Genomic DNA, 23,320 nt, shown 5'->3' with positions numbered 1-23,320 from the left:
AGTGTTCCACTTGTAAGCCAAAGACAACTGTCACTGGGTTATTAAAGGTGAAGACAACTTAGTAGAGATGATCCCAGATATGCTCTTGTGCCTCTCCACAGCTGAAGGAAACTGGAAAGGATAGTTGTGGTTGACTTTTATGCTCTATCATATGGCTTAATGTTCCTGTCTACTTCATACCTATTGCTCCAGGATCTCTGCTAGACTGAGCAACACACGAGCAGATGTTGGAAAGCATTTTTAGAATGTGTTTAAAATTACAGATTTTTCATTTTTCCTAGCATTATTTATGCAATGCCTTTTTCTCCTTTTTGCTGTGTATTTGATTTTCATATGTAAATATATTCTGTCTCTCTAGAGAAATCTACCTTTTGCCTTCTTGCTTTGCAGTACATTTTTGCTTAGGCTGATCTATCCATCTTCTTATGTAGTTATTATTTGTCTTCTGTAGACTTGTGTAGACCTTATTTCAGTTAATACTGTAAGAGTAAGAGCAAACTGTGGCTGCATATTTGCATTTAATATGCAAAAATGTATTATATGGTACGTCCTGGAGGGAAGCATTAGGTAGCTGTAGTTCATTCTTCCATTTCCATCACCCACCTTTGTTAAACTAAGCCAACTGGGAGTCTGAAGGGTTCCCAGAGGAAGGCAGAGCTGCCAAATATTGAGGAGGTAGCTCTGGGAATGGGGTGCTCGGAGTCCCAGTGAAACAATTCATCAAAAGGCTTGAAAGGAGAAATGACATCTTTGGCTATTCCTTGTAGTCCAGCAAACTTCAGTGGTTTCCAAGTAGAACAAAGGCTGCCTAGTTTTCCCTACATTCATAAAAGAGTTTATTTTCTTTGCTTATGAGCTCTGCTGGGAATGTTTTTCTGGGTGCAGGAGACTTTGGAAACTTCACACTTGTGGTGTGGTCCCCTTGTTGGTCCCTGAAGAGTTTCTAACTTTCAGATGTCCAGCTGTTATGGAGGGGGAAGAAAATTGTCATGTTCCAGCTAGTGTGGGGTTCAGACTGGTCCTGGGTGGAGCAGCAATAACAAAATAACCTAGATTATTGCTCTCTGTAAGACTCTTCAAATAGAAAACTGGAGAATGAAGGGATTTTGTTTCTTTTTCTCCTCTTTGTTCTGTGCAAACATGTGCATGGGTATGCAGCTGAAATTCCCATTCAGTGCCATGAGCAGAAGACTGATGTTTTGTAAGTTGATAGTGATAGTAGGAAACAATGCCTGAGTTAACTCTGCAAATGAACATGCCTGCTTAATTTCTTGTTCACGCACTCAGAATCTTCCTATTTTGCTTGCATTTTTTTCCCTCTTGCCATCAAAGCACTGTCCTGGGTTGTGACCCTCTTATACAACATGGAAGGCAGAATCTCCTGCGTATCAGTTCAATTCTGAGGCTTAAATTGTAGCTGTATTTAACATTTGTTAATTCTGTAAAAATTGAGGGCCATAATCCAGCAAATGTTTTTAGTGCTGTCTGGGAGGACTTGCACTCACGGGAAGGACAGACTTTGAATAATAATGACCAAACGCATCATCTTCTGCAACAACATCTTTAGAACGATTCTGATAAATCCCAAGTAATTCATTAATAAAGCAAGATCATCTGATTCCTGCAGTGTTTCCCCAGGAACTCTATTGTTTCTTCCTAGGAGGAAAAGAGACATCATCTAGGGGATGTTGATCGACTCATTTTGATGCAAAGAGAACTTCAAGCTCCTTACAGCATATTAGGAAAATTAAAGAAAACAAAGCCACCCACTCAGGCTGTGCTGTGCACAGAATTTATAAACTCTTCAGGCAATCCTGCAGCAGCTGCATGCTCTTGCTGCTATGTCCTCTCTTTGACAGCCTGGCATATTCTTTCAAGTCGATTCCACAGGTTTTGCTGTTGTTCTAGTTCTCCTGGAGATATTTATGAGTGTCCATGTGACCTGGGGGAGATTAGTTTGTAGTTAAGCAAGCGACATCAGCCATCAGGGTAATTAAGCAGCTGAAGAAAGGGCTCATCTCTGCAGAGGTCAGGAGGCAGTCTGCTCCCTTCTGTTCATTCCGGCACTTTTTACCAAACAAATCCAGCCTTGGTCTCATTCTGCTTTCCTGTGTGAGTCTGATTATTATTATTTTCAAATTTAATGGAGATCTCATTACTGTAAGGAAGCGAAGAAATGGATACAATGAAATAGAGGGAAAGATTAAGCTGATACACCACCTGCACTCACATTGAGTACCATGTGCTGTGCTGGGTGGAGGTGGATGTTGCCATTAACGTCCTGCTGCTTCTCTGACCAAATGTTCAAGCAGCCTGCTGCTGCCACGAACCCCTATGCTGGAAGCTGTTGAGGATCTCTGTGCCTTTTTCTAAAACCTGAAAAATCAATGGCATCAAAATGAGTCCTGAGGCCATAAATTGTTGGTTCCAATGAATGAGGCAAAGGCTCAAACTGCTAAGTTCCTCCAGGTCTCCAGGTGTTAAATAACTGCTACAACATCAAAGCAAATCTCAGGGCTTGCCAGAAGCCTGCTTTGTCAGGGTAACCTTATGTAAAATATGACCTAGGTGATGGTGGTCTTTTGTAACAGGATATTTCTTGTGGTCTTGTTCCATCATCCAAATTCTGTTTACTAATTTTATTTTTCAAGCAGGGTGAGATTCTAGTTATAATAGGAATGTGGAAAGTTTACAAAGTAAAAACTAGACCTGCTCTCACAAAATGTTTGATTGCCTCTTTTGTGGTTGATAGCTTCAACAGGCAAATTCAGAATGCCACATTTTACCTGGGGTGATGCTGTGTGATGCTGAATACCACCTATGGTTTGTGGAACACATTTAGTGCTCCTTGATTTGTATGGAAGAAAAGATGACAGTAGTGCTGAGAGTACTCAAGCTTGCATTTCTGAAGTGTCCAGCAATTCTCATTGTCTCAATTGCTAGAATGTTTACTGCCTTCTGTTCTGCTGGTCTGGGTTTTAGGAAGATCTGGGAGAGGGAATGGACAGTCAGTAGCACAGACTTCCTGTAGATCTCTTCCAGCTGAGTAAGAATAGAAAAGTTTTCAGGATTTACTTACAATACTTAGCAACTTTTTTTGTTGTTGCGTAATACTTACCATATTTCCAAGTGTATTCAGCACTCATGCGTTCCATGAGTTTGTTTGCAAAATCCATCTGCTGGTTTTGGCCCCAAAGATACCAGCTTTGTTGCCCTGCAAATCTAGGCATTGCTTTTTCAAGTTAAACTTCATAAAATATCAGGGTCTGGTAACAACCTGCCAATAATCAGCAGTGCTAGAGATCACAGTCTGACTTCTGGTCCCTCACCCTAGCCATCAGGAATGCCAACTTCAATTATGTTTTACTGGTAGTGTATATCTGTATATCTTTTCAGTAACATCAGGATGTTGTACTCTACCCCAGCACCAGCAATCACATATCCTCCAAAGCAAGTGTGATTCTTTTTATGAGGAAAGAGCCAAAGCTCATAAAGATACAAAGGAAATCCCGAATACTCACCACTTATTTTTTTCTGCACTAAATTGATTCTACTTCTCTGTTGCTGTTTTTGTGTCTGACTTGGTGACACTTAGATCCATTCCTCTGCATGGTCTCCCTGCATGAAATACATCTGGAGCACATGTGGTTAGAACTCTTCAGTGTTTTGGGACAGTGTTTGAGTGGTCTAAACATAGACATCAAGCAGAAAGCATGGGACAATCAGTGCACATGAAAGATAGATTATGTAAGAGTATTTCCTTTATGTGAAAACAAAGAGTGTAAGCGTAAGTAAATAAATCCACAAGATATTTTCCAGCCCACTCTATCCCATATGTTCTTAATCAGCAAGCCCATTAAAATGGTCAGGAGGGCCTACCTAGTGGCGTTGTGTGGTCCATCTTATTCAGTGGTTCTCGGTTGTTTTAATGTGGCAAGAAGTTCCCAAATAGTTTTTTTAATTTGTAATCTCAATTTTACTGGAGACTGTAATGGCAGAAATACATTCTGGTTCCATACAGCAGTACAGGATTTTAATACCTTTATTGTGTTTGGAACGTGATTGAAATACTTGGACCCCAGAATGGCCAGAGTTGTTGGTAATTTTAGAGCTGAAAAATATTAAAGCAATTGTTACTCATAAATTGTGAGGTGCTGATCTGTCCTGGTAGGCCGGCCACTCAGTTGTTGTTGTTCTCAAGCAATTACACACCAAAGAACATATGGGAAAAACCTGGAGGGATGGCATGGAGGTGAGCAGGTGTGATGCCCTGAATCAGGTCAGGCACTTTCAGAACTGTATGTGTCTCTGGCAGAATCCATTTGGGAGGCTCTTGATTGCTGTTCCCACCTCTGGCTTTCTTCATCTGGGTTTGTGTTTCAGCCACGCTGACTGCCAGGTTAGTTATTAGTGGGAACCCATGCTGACTGGTGGAGAGGGAGGGAAACAATTTAATTTTTTTTAAGCATTCTTTGAATAAATTACTCCTAGTGCTTAGCAAGCACATTAAAACTTGAGTTAAAATCCATAGTGCCTTGCTCTGCCATTTTAAGCATTTGTTGCTAGTCATTACCAATTCCTTTGCACACAACCCTAAAGCAGAAGCATGGTTTTCTCTGGAGCTGACATTAGCACTGTTTCATTGGGCTGGCAAAATGCAGTGAGCTAGTGTGTTCCCTGGGAGACTGGCTGTTTTCCATTTATTTCACTGCTCTGGAAACAGGCCTAGCTGTAATGGCCTAACATATCTTAAAACAGGGAAATTACTAATTCAAGTCAGTGAGCATATTTTCATTTTAAAAGAGTAACAAATTAAATAAACTCCCTGCATTTTGCATTTGAGACCTCAGTGTTTCATCTGCTGTAATCTAATTCACCCATTCATTTCCTGCACATTCATTTTATCCCATTATTTGAAATTTCCTTTGCTTTTAATCCTGTGTTTTGAAGATACATAGAGTTACAGCAGAGAATAGATGAGAGAGCAATGGTAAATAAAAGAATAAACATCCCATAATACAGCTTGATGTGCTCCTAATCAATATGCTTATCACAGCTGAATCCTTGAAGTTAAACATACAACTTTTCTGCCTCTGGTTCATTAAAACTTCTTTAAAGATAGCTGAAATTGGGCCATGTGTGCAATCCATCAGGTAACTGGTGCTGTTTTATTTTTTTTAACAGCTGTGATGGCTGGAGATAATAAAAAATAATAGTAACCCTTCTGAAATGAACCTAGAGATATTTTGAGGTGTGTTCAATCAGTGACACACTCAATCTTATGTAGTGCTAAAATAGTGATTTGTTTGGTTGGGACAAATTGTGTCATGATTAAAAAGTCCTGGTAATCCAGATCAACCAAGCCCTCCACATGTTAGGGAATGCATCTAGGTCACCTTTCTAACTCCATTTTGCTTGCCTCGATTGGGTCCTCTCTGTCTTGTCATGGGTAATGATGTTGCTTAGCCATTACTTCCTTTGAGAGTTTCATGTCCATGGGAACCATTGGCAGCTTCTCTGTGTTTTCTAGCGTTTGATTAGATTTCACTGTGTGGCACCCTCAGGCCTGTACAGTTCTGCTCTGAGCCTGTCCTGCAGGGAGATGAAATCTGAGTGTCAAGGTGGAGGAAAGGTAGGGTGTAATGAATACTCCCTGATGTCTTAGTGCATGGCATTGCATCCCTCTCTGAGTGTAAGCATTTCTGCTGTGTTTGTGTGCACAGATGATGTCCAGAGAGAGAGTTAATGAAAAACAGGCAGTGTGCTGGATTTTCCCACTCTCGCTAATTGCAGCAACCACTCAGGCATATGCATGCAGATATACATTAGGTTTGGGAGCTGGAAACTGTTAATTTATACTCCAGGCAATGAGATTTCCTTCGTCTAACACTATAACTAGTGTATCTGGTTTATTTTTCCAGTGCTCCTTCACTGCTCATATTTTATTATTTTTTTATGAAACAGACCTTATTTTTGCCACGGATTCCAAAGGAACTTCTGGAAAGGCAAGGAAAACAATTAATAAAGCATCACTTTGGAAATCCATGAATCCCTTTTGTATTGATAAGATTGTTAGGATAAGGTTTCTTGTTTTCTCTTTACTTCTTGTACCACCTCTTCTCCCATTTCTGTCCCAGTGGAAAGCCACAAATAGCTGAGTGGTGGTCTAAGCACTAAGGGGAGGAACAGCACTATGAGAAGGAGTAGGGTCAGCATCTGCAATGATCCTCTGCTTATGGATCACATGCAATGATCCTTTGTAGAGATAATTTCAGCATCAGCATGACGTTAGATCATGTCAGTAATCCTGCTGTGAGTCAGCTCTGCTCATTTATCACCATTAAAGTGGGTTTTTTTTTTTTTTTTTGTTTTGTTTTGTTTTGTTTTGTTTCCCTCTCCACCTCTTGCTGTGGGGTTGAATATTGGAAACACTTCAGGTTAAGGTATTATAGGGTTGTTTCTGGCTATTGACTGTCCTGGGGGCTATTCTGACAGCACAGATCTGCATTCTGCAGCCCCCACATGGCCTTGTTTGGCCTGTGCTGAGTGAGGTTTAATGTGAGGATGATATCTTTCCTGCCATGCTGGGATGGAGAAGTGTTTTTTATCTGTCATTTTTTCCCCTTTGCAGCCACAAGAAAAGGATGAGGAATGAGCAGACCAGGATCCCTTTTCCAAAACAGAGTTCCTTCATGCCTAATGACAAGACAACAAACCTCACATTCTTGTTTTCCTACTTTTCACAAATGCACGAGCATAACATCTTTCCTATTGGTTTCATTGTCCTTTAACAGGACATTTCAATATTTATACAAGGATGAGCATTCAGGGCTTCCTTCATATTTATTTTCCAGTGAATATACCATATGTTTGTGTTCATGCTTAAATGTTGTGCTCTCTTTAACATATAGGCTCTGGCAAGCTGACTGTAGGATACCATCAGCTAACCATTCAATGTTAGGAAACGGGTCTGAAAATATTAATCATTTCTTCTTTCTTGTCATATGCTAGAACACAGTCCAGGATACGTTTGCATTAGCAGTTGCCATATTGCATTAGAATCTGTGGTAATTAGGTTTTCAGTAGTAGGAACAGGGCAAATGTATGATATAGTTATACAATTAAATGTATTGTCAGAGTGAAAGGATGTGGTGAGGCAGAAACAGGATAATGCAGGCTTTGCTTTGGAAGGAGCAAATGTGAAGAGGTCATGTTAGAGACAGCAGGAAGTTTAAACAGAGTTTAAAGCAGTTGATTGAGGAAACACCATTTCCGCTGTTCTTTCTGGATAAGCAGAGAAGGTTACTTTGCCACGATACAGGAGGAGGGATGGTGGCAGAGGGTGCTGCTGAAGTACCATAAGCTGGATTAGGGAAGAAAAGTGTCACAGGATCTGGTGTTATGGTAGGTGCGACATGCTGAGCTGCAGGAGAAATTCCAGCAAGCACATCTGGTCTTGAGAAAGAATTATGGCAGCAACGTGACTCTTAGTAGAGAAGGTCTGGTCCAGATTTGGCACAGTTTCAGTGAAGTTTCTCAGAAAGGACAGATTAAAAAACCAGCAGCTCATTGCTAAGATTTCTAGTATCATTATGACAGCATATCTAACAGCTTGCAGTTGTCAGCACTGTTTTCCTTTCCCCTGTTTTTACTTCTTTCTTGCCTTCCCCTCACAACAATTGTGGAAAGCTCCTTAAAGTTAATACAAAGTCAAAAACAGTTTACAAAGGTTTTGTGTGGCCTGTGGATAAGCCTCTTCTCGTGTCATGGTTGATTGCTGATTTCTGAGCCATTCTAGTTCCAGGCAGCATCTATAATTGCATGTTATTATTTAAAAAATGATTATTTTAATTACCAAAAAGTAATGTACCAAAATACTTTCTATTTGTTTGCTTCTTTTAATTGGAGAACTTTTACATACTTTCATGTGCCCGAATAGGTCTACTCCATCAAGTTCGTTCTTTCATCTTGAAGCGACTTGAAGAGACAATATGCAGTTAATGGGACATTTTCTTTGACCTCTAGCTGTAGAGATTTGTTTTTAAATAATACTTGTCGTATTTTTCATAGATGGTGTGACTGATTCAGATTGGTTTATTTCATTTGACCCAAACTGGGGCTGTGGTTCGAAGATCCAACTAATCTGTGGGCAGCCGTTTTTTTTCTTTAATAGCAAACTAATTGGCAGACCAATTAATCTGCTCATCTGTGAAGAGAAAATTTATAGCAATAAGTAGTTCTATTTCCAGAAGTCATTCTCTAAAGTAACATTACAGTGGCCTTGTTTACTTCATGCCCTGCAACATGATCCAGTGCTTCAACAGTAGCACAGGTCAATTAGTGGACAAATTAAGCAATTATTAGCCACTAACAAGGGTGACTGGCATCATTACCCTTCCTGTTTACCAGCAAACTGTTATTTTAATACAAAGATCAACAAATAAATTAGGGCATCTGTTGTATTGCCATGTCTGCCTTGAAGTAAATGATATTAAATGGGCTTTGGTTGCTGCCAAATTCCTAACCCCAGCCTAATGAGATACACTGATATGTCTCTTGCTGATTACAGAAGCTGTAAAATTTAGTTTGTATTGATTTATTAACAAGCCCAAGTTCTCTGGTATAATTCTTTTTTTTTTTTTTTTAAATAGTCTGATATCTGTCTTTTTACTTTAAATGTTATTGATCCAGAGCCCACCAGGTTCCTCTGAAAGACAAAAGTCTATGCTGATTGTATTGATTATTTGGATGCTTACAATAATTTTATGGTGACATTCATGTATGTTTTCATCTGGTGCTTCTCTTGTGCTCCTTGGAGTTGCTTTTCCTCCAGGCTAGATTTCTCTTTGTCAGTTATTTTTAACATTTGCTTTGTATTTCTGTCATGGGGTAAGTCTTGGTCAGATTTAAGTAATATGGTCTCCAAACTATGCGAGTAAGCCATTCTGACTGGGTGAACATAACTGTGGAATGTTCTAATAGATTGAGGATACACTGGGAGATGCTGGGTCTGATTTTCTACCAATCTGCTGTGTGTCCAAGATTAGTCTGTTCCCTCTTGTCTACTGTACCTGGTGCAACAGTGTGTTGTGAAGAACCAGCATTCACTCATAACATGTTTAGAGCCTTTCATGCTTGGTTAGGGAATAATAATTCACTTTGCAAAGCTGATAACTGCACCTTCTATTGCTGGTTTGCCTTTGCAAGCTCTGTGAGTGTGGATGCATCAGTAACAGGAGGAAAGCAAGCAGAATCTGGACAAGGCTCTTCCTTGGCATACCTACAGCCAGAGCAAAAATCTCGGACACTGGGCTCTTGTGCCACCTCCTGAATGAGGGATTCCTGTATTGCTCAGTATGGAGAAGAGGAGGAGGAGACTATATATCTCTCTGTCTACAATTCCTGAAAGGAAATTGTGGTGAGGGGAGGTTCAGGTTGGATACTAGAAAATTAGAAAAGGTCTTTTCCAACCATAGTGATTCTGTTTCTGGGTGGTTAACTCTTCCATGTCTTAAAGAGAACACAAACAGCTGTAGTGTTTTCAGTCTAGTTGCAAGCTTTTTAAAATTAAAACCAGCATACTGTCTCCAGAACCCAGGACCTAAGTGGAGGATTGTATCCCTTTCAGTAGATTTGAACCCTCCTGTTGTGCTAACTATGGGTTATGTTTAGACACTGCCAGAGAATGGTCATAGCAGCAGTTTAACTTATCTAAGCCTTTTATGTTTACATACAGGAAACCTGGTTATTTGGGGTCCAACTGTGTCATTTCTTCTTGTTCTTGCTGTTGTATAATGAGCAAAAGACAGAACACCAGGCCCAATGCAGATCGGTGCTCAATTTCTTTCACTGGGAGGAGATAATTGCAAAAAACATTTCCTGAGCAATATTATTATGTATATGCTAATTTGCCTCAGAAATTCAGGCTTAGTACCTTTTCCTGTGGAAGACCCAGTTGCAGAAAGGATTTAGTCTTCAGGTTTAGTCGCTAATAGATGAGAAATTTGGTGGTGTTTACAGTCAGATACACCTTGACCACCTTAGGCATTTCAAAAACTTCGTTTTACCCCTTATGCTTCAATAAATTAGAAATAATTCCAATAGCAACATCAGTTTAAATTCATTAATATTTGAAATACAAAGTGGGCCTTATGATTTAGGCCAAATGAATTACCAATATAAAGTGTGACATTTGAATCCTGTTTTTATAGAATATTTCAACCAAGACATAAGCAAGTGTTTTTAACCTGGCACATATTTGGATTTTAGTTTGTATTTTTCTAGAGATTTTTACTGCATCGTAAGGAATCAAGTTTTAACTCAACTTTCTGAACAGCTAGTTAGCCATGCCATCTCTTCTGTGCTGAACTATTGCTTGTTATAGCTATTCCCTAGGGCTTTGCCTTGTCCAACATTAAATGTTTCTGATGACGGGGTTCCACTCTTCCCCTAGAGAGATGATTCCACAGTATAATAGAGCTTGCCATTAGTGAAATTTTACTCATAATCAGCCTTAATTTTTCTCTGCTTAATTTTATCCAGTTACTAGAGCATAGTGATTGATTTATTCTGGGGAAATTCAGTAAATTGTTCTTGCTTCACAGGATGGACATTATGATAAATATCAAACTGTCATGACCGATCTGTGGGTGTCCTGAGATTACACAGGAACTCAATTTATCTCGACATTTGTTCCCTGGAAACCATTCCTGTCAGTACCAACTCAGTGGGAGAATAAGCAATGAATGGAACTTCTAGGCTGCCTGCCTCCTGCCCCAGTGCCAACCTTGGAGCAAGGAGAGGATGAATTACTCCCTGAGCGCAAGCTTAGAGGCAGGAGCCCTGGTGGGGTCTGGTGCTGGATGTGCCTGGAGGAAGGATTTTAGGATCTGTCATTTGCCTTGCTGCCACAATAAAGGATCTGCCTTGATGAAGTGGAGTTGCTCCTGGTTTGTATGGGTGTAAAGCAAGTGAGGAATCTGACCTTATGAATTCCAAACTGTCAATCCCACAGTTTTCCCTGTGCCTGGTACAGAGTTGATGTAACTCTCCTGAATATAGTAGGATATTTTATACCTCTTCACACATTCAGATGACCTGATCTCTGTGTTGAGGGTAGATCTAGATACCTTCTTGAACAAATTTGAGGCGGTTCAGGTCAACGGATTGCCACTCCTGAACTGAGTGGCATTACATGCCCATGTACATACATGCTGGTCATGTAAGGTGCTAAGTTTAAACTAGTCATTTGTTCTCAATTTTACCACTTAAGAGGAAAATGTTTGCTGTGATTGAGCTGATGAGGAGTAACTTGGCTGGTTCTAATGTAGCAGTCATGCTGTACTTGAGTATCAAGGTGGGCTAAGGATATTTATTCTTAATGTTGTTATTTTGGGGGATTTTTTTGTTTTTAAGTAGAAAGTGCTATGTGATTGCCAGTGGCTGGTTATGTTTGAAGCAGAACATTGTCAGGAAGCAAGAGAAATGATCATTTTAATCTTTTATATGTGAGTTTTCAGATAGACACCTGGAAATTATTGATGCTATAAACCACTCTCTTCAAGTTCATCTTTTGTTTTTCTCAGGTATAATTGATTTCCTTGTGAGCCAGCATCCTGTTGCAAAAGTACTGAGAGACCACCTGGTGTTCAAGATTGCACCTATGCTCAATCCTGATGGAGTATACCTAGGAAATTACAGGTATGATATGGAGAATTAATCTCTATATTGTTATATCTACCTTATACACCCTGTTCTTTTTTGTCACCAAATGGCTTATTTTCATTCCATTCTTTTAAACTGGAGGTTCCCATGTGTCTGTAAAGCTTCCTGAAATTCCCATTGAGGAAGGGGACACAATGGCAAATTTGTTTTCATCTAGGGGTAGACAGAAACTCCCCAAGATAGAAGAGTATCTGCTCTGCAAGCCTCCTTTATGTATGGGAGCTGAAGTCAGCATGGAGCTAGACCTCAGCTATGTTTTATAAACACATTCGTTATGCTGCTCATCCGCATCTCTGTAAATGTGTCAGTCAATCACAGTTTCCTTCAACTACCCAGATCATCCATTAAAGTCACAGATTTCAGTCTATTATTGTATTGTAGTAGATAGTGATACATAGAATGGAATAATCACCCACCCTATGCTAATTTTGCTTCATTTTAGTATTTGAATTACTGCTTTACCTCCTCCTCCATTGAGAACATACCCAGATAATCTTTTGTTTTCCCTAAAATTGTTTGTTCCTTATGCATTTATTTACAAAATAGATGTGCTGCTGGAGGTGATAATGAAAAGCAGTTGATAAGCTGATGATTAGTTTGTGGGGGCAATTACATCTACCACATAGTTCTCTGGAGAAACCCTTGAGAATTGTAATATAGTGTATGCGGTTTTGCTTACAGTGCAAGACTAAATAACACTATACTCTGAAGCCAGGCTACTTTGAGGTTTGATCTAATTAGGTTTTGCATTGCTAAGCAGAATAAGACTAGATTATTGTGTGGATGGGGAGACCATTGAGGAAGAAGATAGAAATTGCAGAGTTTGGTGCTGCTGGCTCTGCTTTTTGTTTTCAGGCGTGATTCTCAGTCCGCCTGTGCTTTGTTGCTTCCTAAACTGAAGTAGTAGGAGACTGCTTGGGTAATTTCACCACATTTATGCAAGTTTTGTATGTGAAACTTCCAAGGACAAACAGTCACCCTCCAGCTACACCGATACTCACTCAGCTCAGCTAATCTGAAAGCAGAGAGCAATACTGCAGCAGTGGTGTCTCACAGCACCAGGAATTTATTGTAATGGCTGTGTCGCCGTATAGGAATGGCTCTACAATCTGATACTACATTATCTTGTTGCAGGTGCCCTGCATCTAGGCAAGTCCAGTTGCAATTAAGTAGCTTTCTTTTCCTGCCATAAATTCACCTGCCCTGTAGGTTTTTCTCCTGCATTGTTATTTATACCCTTTGAGAGGCATGCAGCTTTAGACATGCATATGGCTCATAGCCTGAAAGGCCATCTGGGAACCCAGGTATTACGAAAGGGCAAGTGAATTCATCTGGAATTGCTGAGCCTGGTATTATACTATTGTTTTAGCCTTTCATGATATGCAGAATTTTCAGCCCTCCTGAACTAAAAGGACTTTTAATGAGGTAGCTGGAAAAGCATTTGATTTGCTTGCAATTCTTCACTTTATTTACAAAAGGCCTAATGTAACTAATAAGTTAAAAATGAGGGTAATAAGCAAAATACTACCTATTATCTTGAGAAGAATATTAAAAAGCCTAGTAATGTGCCGGCGTTGTAGTTAACTAGTGCTGAGTGAATAATTTACAGCAAACACTTTATTTCCTGCCCATACAAAATCCACAAGCACATCAGAATTTATTTGCTTGAATTTGCTGGATGAATTTAAAGGAAAGAAAAAATCTCTAAGGATCAATTGCTAGTATTTGAAAATTTAACTCTTTGGCTTCTCCGTGATTGACTAGATAAGTCTGTTTTATCTCTTTTGGTCTTTGTTCGGATTAGCACATAAATAGAACTTTCAGAAATCTTCAACGTGGCATGGTATAACACAGAGGTATCAGCTGGGGGCAACCCTCTTTGGCTTGCAAACAAGGTTTGTGGTGCCATAGGCAGCAAGAGCATTTCTAGTCATTTGAACTTCTCTTTCCTGTTATCTCCTTCTCTCTCAAAGCAGCAGCTAGTATTTCTTTGGTTCACTGGAGGTGTGCGTTCAGAGCTATGCAAGTTAAGATAATGAAATGGGTAATTAAACCTCACGCTTGAGTTTGTAAACTCATCCTCTGCCATGGGGAGAAATTTTGTTTTAACCCCAGCGCTATACAGCTTTATACGGTTGGCAAAGTATGCTGTCAGATGGACTTTGCTGTCCTCTGAAATCCCAAGTGCAGTGAGCACTGTTAGAAGTCTGACTGTGTCAGCAGTTCTTGTAGAGTGGATGGGATGTACTAGTTCTCATGTTCTGCATACACATTTGCACAGGTAATGTGGTAACATTTGGCTGATGGGGTTTTCTTCGTTGTTGCTTTCGGAGGTGAAGGACTCTTGTGGATGGTGTGTCCCTGTGCAATTCTCTGAAATATTTTTTTTTCCTTTGTTCTGAGTTGCTTGTGAACTAAGGTCTAGGAGTTTAAGCCAAAACTGCAACAATAATACCAATAATTGTCTATTATCTATAAATTGTTGCTCATTCTCAAGGGAACAGACCAAATAGGTTGTGATTCTACAGGGGCTTTCTTGTGGTGAAATGTTCATAACCAGCAACAAGTGAGTTTAATATCATGGCTATAAAACATGACTGCTCGCGGCACAGAAATACCTATGAGGAATGTTGTTTCTATGTTGCACATACTTTGAGGGGGCTCTAAAAGAAACCATCATGGGACTGAATGTCAATTCCTTTGATATCCGTTTTAATGCAAAAAAAAAAAAAGATTGCTAAACTTTACTGATGTATTCAAGTATGTGCAAGTGTTTGGAAAGTATACTTGTGGGCCCCATACAGTTGGGAACAAAAAGCCAAGGGTCATTCCTAGCTAAAACAGTAGCTCTTTAGCACGACTGTCCCTCTGTTCTGGCAGGTGGTTGGTCCACAGCTCTCAACAAAAGTGAAAGACCCTTTTTGATGAGGCTGGGGCATAACTTTTTTTTTTTTTTTTTTTTCATCAGTGAAAAGATCATGGCAAAAATAAGTATATTTGTGTGCTTTTCCATCCCTCTCTGATGAATTAAACTGTGAAACAATTTCAGAAAGCAAAGGAATACTGCTGTTGAGAAGAGAGATTTCTTGACTTTTCTCTACTTGTGCTATAGCATTATCATCTTCTGAATCTATTACCATCCCCAGGGAGGTGGAGTTAGACTAAGAAAAAAATGTGTTCTTGCTTTAAAAGTCGTGCATCCCCAGGCTTGGCCTGAACTTTCCTTTATCGAGAGCTTGTTCTTAAGCTGGCATTCTGCAGTTAAATGCTGAAATGTGTCCCTGCAGGCAAGATGACTGTACCACACTGTCTTAGATTAGTTCCAATTTGTCAGTCTCACCTTCCAGAGATGAAACCCCATACTAGCACCAAAAGGGATGTATTTCTTAGTCTGGGCAGATCTTCACTGAGATGTCTTGGAAATGCCATGACAGGGTGCTTGAAATACCCTGTTTTCTGAAGGCTTTGTTGTGTGACCCACTAATGCTCCCTTCCTTAATGTTTCTGCATTGCCTTTGATGTTTTAGCTGTAGCAGTGCCACCCTTCTCTAAATTAAAGCCATGAATTAGCTGAAATGTTCTAATATGTCATCAATAGGGTTGATGGTAGAAGAAGGTACAATCCTTCTGTCTTGATTGTAGGGGCTTCAAGAGTTTGTGTGGATGGGGGAAGAGGGCACATGCCAGTTCTGATCCTTTCTTGTTTCACTGTCAGGTATGATGGTTCTAAAGCCAATAAAGTCTCCTACTTGCTTGTGCGAGGGTTCAACAAAACAATTTGTTGGTTGGAAAGGAGGCCAATCCTACTGAGATTGGAAAGCCAAATTCACTGTAGGTGGTGGGAGAGTTCATACGTAAATGAGAGCTGTTTTGTCATGAAATGTTTTGGATAAATGGCATATTTTAGTCCTGGAAATATAGTTTTGTAAAAACTTGAAACTGCTTGCAGAAGTGGGCTGAATTTGACAGTTTGTTCTGTGTGGGGGAAAAAAAGTGAGAAAGGAAGGCTTAAAGAAACAAATTGATTAGTTTTATCATTTTTTAAGAAAAATCTTTTGTTTATTTAATACTGGCATGATCTGCTTAAAAACTCTTTTGGTAAGTTCCCTATTGAAGAGTCTGAAATAAAATGAGAAACTTTGCTTCAGATCAAATTAAATACTTCAGATTGATCCTACAAAGGTTTTTTGTGAACTTTATTTCTGTGACTAATAGTCCAAGTGAAACATTGATGTTCACATGTAATGGCTGAAGGGTCATTTGACAGTAAAAGCATAAGAAGATTTTATCCAAAATGTCTTTCGTCTTTGAATTAGAACTAGATCTTGTAACATTGGGTGTCTGTCTTTGGTCTTTGATATTAACACTTTCAGATTTTATATATATATATATATATATATATATATATATGTATATATATATACCCACATACATAATTGTTCACTGTTCACAGTGGCTGGATATGCCACGTCATCATACTATATCACTTGACTTCTTGCGAGACATGGCTGTTCATGTGCATGTTGACATTTGCCTAACATCTCTTGATTATTTTTCATGTGTTTTTTTTTGATGGGAACCGTTTTTTTTTTCTACCTTCATTTCATGAATGTGAAACACACGCATTGCTTTGAATTGAAAAACTGAGTATCTATCTCAGATGACAAGATGAAGCTCTCGATGGAGTTTATTTTTCCTAATTAGATGTTTGTCATTGTGTATTCTATATAACAGCATATAAGTAAACAATCATGGGCCTTTTGAATAAATTTATTGGTTTTATTTATGTTACTGGGCATAAAAAAATCTATAATTACCAGGTACAGCCGCACTATAACTGGTATTTAATGACAATTACTTTTTGTTACCATAGAAATGAGTCCAAAGTAGTTACCTATAATTTCTCATTCCCAAACCTCACACATGTTGTATTGCAGTATTACCATAGTAATTGCCTATTAGTCATCATAAAATAAGCAGTTACCCAGAAGATATCAGGATAGTGTGAAATTTCTCATCTCCTTCAAAACTTGCAGCACATGCCGCTTCTCGTCTGCCTTCAGTGGGATTTTGCTTGAGTGACAAAAATGTTGGTGGTACATTAACTCAAGGGATGAAAGGATGTGATTGAGAGAGAATTATACTCTAAAAATACACTGCTGGGAAAAGTATGTTCCGTACCCTGAAAATATAAGACTGTGTCGTATTATTTAAAAGAAAAAAAAAGAGGCATTTTTCAACCGCATGAGATGGAGATTTGTTCCTCGCTATGAGTTTTCTCTGTTTTTTTGTTTGTTTGATTTTAATCCTCCTGTGACCAAACCAGAGGTTATATATCTGCAAGGGTCTGTGAGAACAGCTGTGCTGCATCAACCTCACAAGTTCAGTTTCCACCAGTGCAGCAGTGGATGGTGCCAAGGGAAAGGTTAGAGCAGGAGATGCTTATAGTGTTCTTTGTCACGTCTACTTTCACAGCTTCCCATACTTTTCCTTTTCCTGAGCTGATGGGATTTCTCTTTCATTAATCCATCTCTCTAGTACCTGTCCAGTTGCGCTTGGATAAGGGAAGTGCTGGCACTTGTTCTCCTCTGGCTCAAGGCTGTTCAGCTTCTGCCCCATTGTGGGAAGCACTGCCTACATGAGGCTGCTGTCAGCTTCACCCACTACTCAGCGGCCTCTCTTTCTCTTTGCTTTTGTTCTTAACTTAGATTGCAGATTGCTCAGGGCAGTGAGCTGCTTTCTCTACCTGCCTATGTCACATTTAGCATCAGCCATTTCTTTGCATCACCTTCTTCCTTATGGAGGTGGGAGGGGATGAGGCATGGCAGAAGAGAAAGCTTTCCCTCCCCCAGCTTCTGCTCAAAATTAAGGAATGTTCAGAAATGGTCTGTGCTGTCCTTCTCCCTGGTCATTGGGATCTATTGTGGATTTTCCAGAATGTGCTGAGTTGGGGACATGGAAAGCAGAGTCTGAAGTGGTTCCTCAGTTGTGATCAGGTGTGCTTTAGGCATCAGCACTGGAAAAGTCCAGGAAGGCAAAGCAAGCAGTGAAGATTTTCTCTTCATAGCACTGTTGTTCCTCTCTTGCTTTAATGCTTTCTTTCCTCTGTGGTTCTTATTGCCCCAAATGCTAGAGTCATAAAACAGTGATCGTGGTTACTGGCTTTGGTCACTATTAATTTAAACAAACAAACAACAAAAAAAGTTTCCTTTTGTTTAAAAATAAAATAAAATAAAAAGTGGTCATCTTTTATCTTAAAACAAATACCAGGTTTGCAAGAGGGTTCCTATCTACTGCCATTGAAAATACTCTTTATATTGATGTGGTAACTGCTCATTTAAACCATATTACAGCTCCTGAGTATTTTTCAGTTGCTATTGATGTGACAAATTCTCTTGCACAGAGGACTGCACCAATCAATAGAGTCAGTGTATGTGCTTTAACAACAAAACCACTTGCCTTGGGGTTCCAGTTGAATCTGAACCTTTTAGTAGCATTAAATAAAGCTATATTTATTTTGCTTTTGGTACAGGAAAAAAAAAGACCTTATTTAATACAATTTGTTGCAAGGGCTTGAAGGCAGCATTATGGGACCAGTTTCACATGTGATGAATACGCAACTAGTGTTGGAGCTGTTATTTTGTTGTTATAAGCAAACCCTTCTCTTTTAGCTAGATTGATCAGGGACTACAGAGTAGCTTTTTATTTTTACGGAAGCAGGGAGAGAAGTCATAATGAGAAATATTGAAATCATAGCATTTTTATATCTGCCATTATTCCACTGAGAATGAGACATGATGTCCTTAAAGAGACAGGGCTATTTATTTTCCATTTAAATAGGACCATTTGTGATTATTACCTTTGAGCCGTTATGCAGAGGATAAGCACCCAACTCATGAATCCCAGCCAAGTGAATCGAAGTTTTGTACCCGAGTGCCATTTATGTCTGTGTGTTGCTGTAGGAGCCCATTCTTGACCTTCACTGAATTCATTTTTGCATATCTTTCTCTTATAGAATATATTTGCAATAAATAGGGGTGTTAATGTCAATTCAGATTAAATGCCCATTTCTTTTCCTGCTCTCCTGAATAGCTAATCTTAGATCTGAATGATCTTATTTGGATTCCTTTGCTTTACTTTCAGCTGTAAAGCCAACTAATGTTGGACTTCCTTCTCTTTCTCTGTCCTTTGTCTAGCTTGTGTATCTGAATGGTGATTTGAGTTCTTGCTCATAGTAGCGAACAAATGAGGGAAGTCACCAGTGTTCAAGATGTTTTGTTGTTTTTTTAATCTGCAAAAGACTTGCAGTTAACTTTAGCCTATTTACAGTGGATCTGTGCTTTGGTTTCCCTAGCTGCAAGTTAGGAATAAATTAGGTCTGATACACAAGGTTAGCTGTGGACCTTACAATTATTAGTGTGTGGTTAAATAACATTGCATTCATTCCTTTGCTTTGAGGCACTATATAGGTACCAAGCAATATTGCTTAGAAAAACGACATCTTTAAATATACCTATGCAATCAAAACTGTGTTTTGTTTTATTTCTCATTTTGCAAGTGAGAGGAGGCAGAAACACGTTGAGCTGGTCACTATCTCGTGATGTATCAAGCTGAGCTCTACCTTTTGAACAGCAGTTGCCAGGCCATCCTCAGTGGCTTTCAGACTGAAGGGCTGCTCTGAAAGCCTGCTTGCTGGACACACGAAGTTATTGCTGTGACACTACCTAAGAAGTATGCCATGTATTTACAAGTGCCATCTGCTGGTATGGTTTTCTGAGCTATTTCCAGAGGCAGGTGTAAGACATGCCTTCCTTCTAACAGCCTTTTTTTTAATCAGCAATCTGCAGGCATCTGCCTGCTTACATGGGACACAGCTAGCTTCTAACTTGAATTGCACCTTGCATTTACACCAGAGATCCTCCTGCTCTAGCAGGTGTCTCTGCAGCAGCTGTGGGCTGATGTTGCATATGTTGATATGTTTGTGTGGGAAATGTTTGCATAGGTGCTAGCAGTGGGGATCCAGCTTCCCAGTCCCAAGGCTTTGTCTCCTTTTTCCCCCCATATTACATTAATGTACTGCTGCTTTGCTGAAGATCTGGTTCAGGAAGGGGCTCTTGAACACCTACAGCCCTACAGATAGCCAGGCTGTATGTGGGGATTCAAGATGTTCTTGTGCTATCAGGGCTACTGAGACTGTTGTACTCTCACTAGACTGCTGCCTCCTTCCCTCACTTTGAGAGGATTTTGTCTAGCATGGAACAACTTGGCTATACTCTCCTGGCTCTGGAGGGGTTCCTAGATGCTGCTGTCTGTTGGTCCAGGGGACACTACCAGGCTACTGTCATATTTTAGCTTTACTAGGGTACATTTGATTGATGGTTCATGCCAAAAAGATTTTTCTTTGCAAAAAGTAACAGAAAAATGTAAACTGCAAAATATTTTCCTGCAGAAATGACCAATTTGAGGTCAAATTTTGCATTAATGAGGTCACCTGCTGTTCATTCCAGGGAACAACTTAGAGAGATAACGTGGAGGGGGTTTTGTTTTCTATCCATAAGCATAGGAACACCCAGCATGTACTTAGCTCGTATCCTATTTTTGGAGTCTTTCACTGCAGGTAGTATCTTAAAAACTTTCTCACCGTGTCCATTCTGCACTTCTCCTTATTTAATCAGCATCTGATTACCAAGACCTACAGATTTGTCTGCCACTTTTAAGGCAAAGCAGCTGATGAAAAAACTGATAAAAAAGAGGTCTCCATTTACAGAAGATCATCAGCAGCCACTGATCCCTCTCAGGGCCTCTGAAAAGCTCCTTGCTTCTGGTCAGTATTTATGATGTGACACAAGCAAAGTGTTTAGTGCTCACCTTCAGCTTATGGTGAAAGTATTTCTCACATATCAATGGAGATGTTGTGTATTCCTTTTCCATCTGCTGCTGTGTGGGTAGTGAGGGGGAAATCCCATCCAAATTACTAGGGAAACAATAGCAGCCTAAGGGAATGTTTGTTTAAGTTGCTTTTTGTTGTTTTCTTTTCGCTGTGGCAGCTGCTCAGTTGTTTTTTTGTTGTTGTTGTTTTAAATGGTGGCACTTAAAATGATGGCAGCTTGCTGTATAATTTATGATATTAGACCTAAGGGCAGTGTCATATAACATGAAAAAAAAATCCTGAGACAAATCTAAATAATAAACATCCATTATCTAAAACAATATGGTTTTATTAAACCAGCATTCAATAACCTAATGATGTGCATCACTTCTGGGGAGTGTAAAGGGGCAGATGCCTTTACACATCTTGGCTAGCCTGCTGACTTGCAGAATCCCTAATCTTGGTGACACAGAGGAGCCTTGTTTTGATCCTTTCCAGTAACGGATCTCAGTAGTTTGGTTTTGTGATGTATCACTTCTACACAGGAGAAAGGAAGCCTTTTTGCTTATGCTAATTTGCATAGGTGAAGTCTCTCAGAAGATGAACTATGTGTTAAATCTTAGAAGGAGTTTTCAAGGTGTTTGTCTGAAAACATAGATTATGTCTGTAAAAGAAACCTTTTTCTGTAGCTGCTAGTACACAAATCTTTGTTGCTGGAATAGTGATTGGAGACTGCTGTTTTATAGCTGATTTAAGCTAAGAAGAGTGTGATCTGGCAGTTCAGCTCTGTTCCCTCCTGGCCACGCATCTCTGCCACCTCCTTTGTGCCACAACTTGTGCTTGTGTGGCAGTGCTATGAGCCAGAAAAGGATTGAACCTGTAGAAATCCAGGTCGGTTTTCACTTGGCTTGCACAGCCAGGAAAATGGGACCACAGCAAGAGATAGGAATGAGCAGTGACAGATCTCTTCTATTGATGGTTTGGGTGTAATGCGCTTAATGTTCTGAAGCTGGAGGCTGAGATGTTGGTAGCTGTTGTGCAGTTATTCCAGACACCCTAGAAAAGAAGGACGGGATGACCACTGATTTCCTGAGTGCTGTTGGTACATTCATGGACAACTTTGCCTATACTATCTCTTTCTTAGGTTTATCATTTGCTAGTAGGTGCAAATGGTTATTTTTACTGCCCACTCAGGGGCTTCATGGAGTCAGAGGCTGGAGATGAGTTGTTTCCATACAGCTGTTATGTCCTGTTGCATATGTGGTGGAAAAGTGTCCACGAAATCCCTTTCTTTCTCCACCCCCTTAAAATACAGCAGCCAACATAATGGTGCTGATGTGGCAGCGGGAGCAATTAATCTCATAGCAGATTACCTTTTGCCTGCTGCCTCTGGCACCAGGCAGAGGGGGGATGTCAGGATGCCCTAGGAGGAGGTGTATGTGACATCTGATTGACAGCTGATGGCTCTGCCTGGTTGGTGCCCGGAAGCTGGAGGAAGAATGCTGACATGGATGGGTTGTGGTCAGGAAAGGGATGGATGTGACATTTGTGGACACAGTACTGAATCACGCAGGCAGTATCCATCTCTGCCAGTGTGAGTGGGATAGGTATTCTGCCTCTTCTTCCCCTCCCAGACTGGAAAGGATGTATATTAATAGAAGTATACGTGACTTAATGTGCAGCTACTCAGTGTTAACCCATGTCCCCAGGGAAGAGAAGTGCTTATTTCAGGTTGTGCAGATCATAAGCCTGCTGTCTTGTGTGGTGCATGTGCTCTGAATGCTAATGCTCTTTTTCCCTTTTCTTTACTGACACAGCCATTGAGCTGATGAATTGTATAGATTATACAATGATAATGGATGGGGAAGGGGAATAGTAAATCCTGCCTGTTTGTAGAGAACAGCTGGATTCCTAATAACACTGGAATGCTGTTATGGTGGGGGAGGTTTAGTTGCCCCCTTCCTTTCATCGCTGCCATTCAGACATCCCAGTGTTTGCATAAGGATGAAGCTTTCCAGCACCCTGAGGCTAATGTAGTAGTTATCCTGGGAGTCTGCCAGCTCTGTTGCATCTAGGAAGAGTCTCAACTTCTCCATGGTGCCTCTGTGTGATGCCTTTGGGAAGAAAGGAAAATAAGAGGCCTTGTATTTGATCTCCAAGTAACAGCTGGGTGAGGGAATGGTTTCTCCTTGTAAACTAGCCCAGTCCCTAGTTGAGAAGTGGGCTGAGCTCTGATCTGATCCTGTGCAAGGCAGCAAGTAATCTGCATTATGGAAAGTTGGGAATTTCAAGATCTGCAAGAAGGATGATGAAGAAGTGTGCAAAACTTCCAATATTTTGTATTATTAATAATAAATGATGTATATTAATTTTAATTGTAACAAGCTAGCAAAGGAGACTGAATGTTCAGATGATTGATAAGACTGTGGTGTTCACCAAAAACCACAATCCTTTTCTGCTAGATGCTGTACAAGCACATCATAAATGATCCTCACTTTCCCAAAGTGCTTTCAGAGCTAAAAGTGTGGCGCAGCAGGTGTACAAGGCAATCAAGTGAACTGTTATAGCAAGGGAAGACAAAGTGCTAAATATAATCGGATGAATAATTGTAGGGCTTTTTCTCTTTTTTTTTTGTGATTGTTTTTTTTCCTCCCTCCCCTCTGGTCAATGGCAGGAAACACAATAGATAACTATACAATCAGGATAAGTAATCTTCATATATCAATG

At 39.9% G+C, this 23,320-nt stretch overlaps 1 protein-coding gene across 1 annotated transcript in view; it reads left to right on the top strand.

Annotated features, from left to right (window-relative positions):
• AGBL4 (AGBL carboxypeptidase 4) overlaps positions 1–23,320 on the top strand; it is an 849,283-nt gene that overhangs the window by 666,303 nt on the left and 159,660 nt on the right. Inside the window, exon 8 of the mRNA XM_042873634.1 lies at positions 11,586–11,700. Within this exon, the coding sequence (XP_042729568.1) occupies positions 11,586–11,700 (115 nt within the window). The remainder of the gene's footprint in view (positions 1–11,585; positions 11,701–23,320) is intronic.

The sequence above is a fragment of the Lagopus leucura genome, unplaced genomic scaffold, assembly GCF_019238085.1.
Source record: "Lagopus leucura isolate 7727_CA_CO unplaced genomic scaffold, USGS_WTPT01 Super-Scaffold_100009, whole genome shotgun sequence".
Classification (NCBI taxonomy): Eukaryota; Metazoa; Chordata; class Aves; order Galliformes; family Phasianidae; genus Lagopus; species Lagopus leucura.
This window is presented reverse-complemented; position numbering and strand designations above follow the sequence as displayed.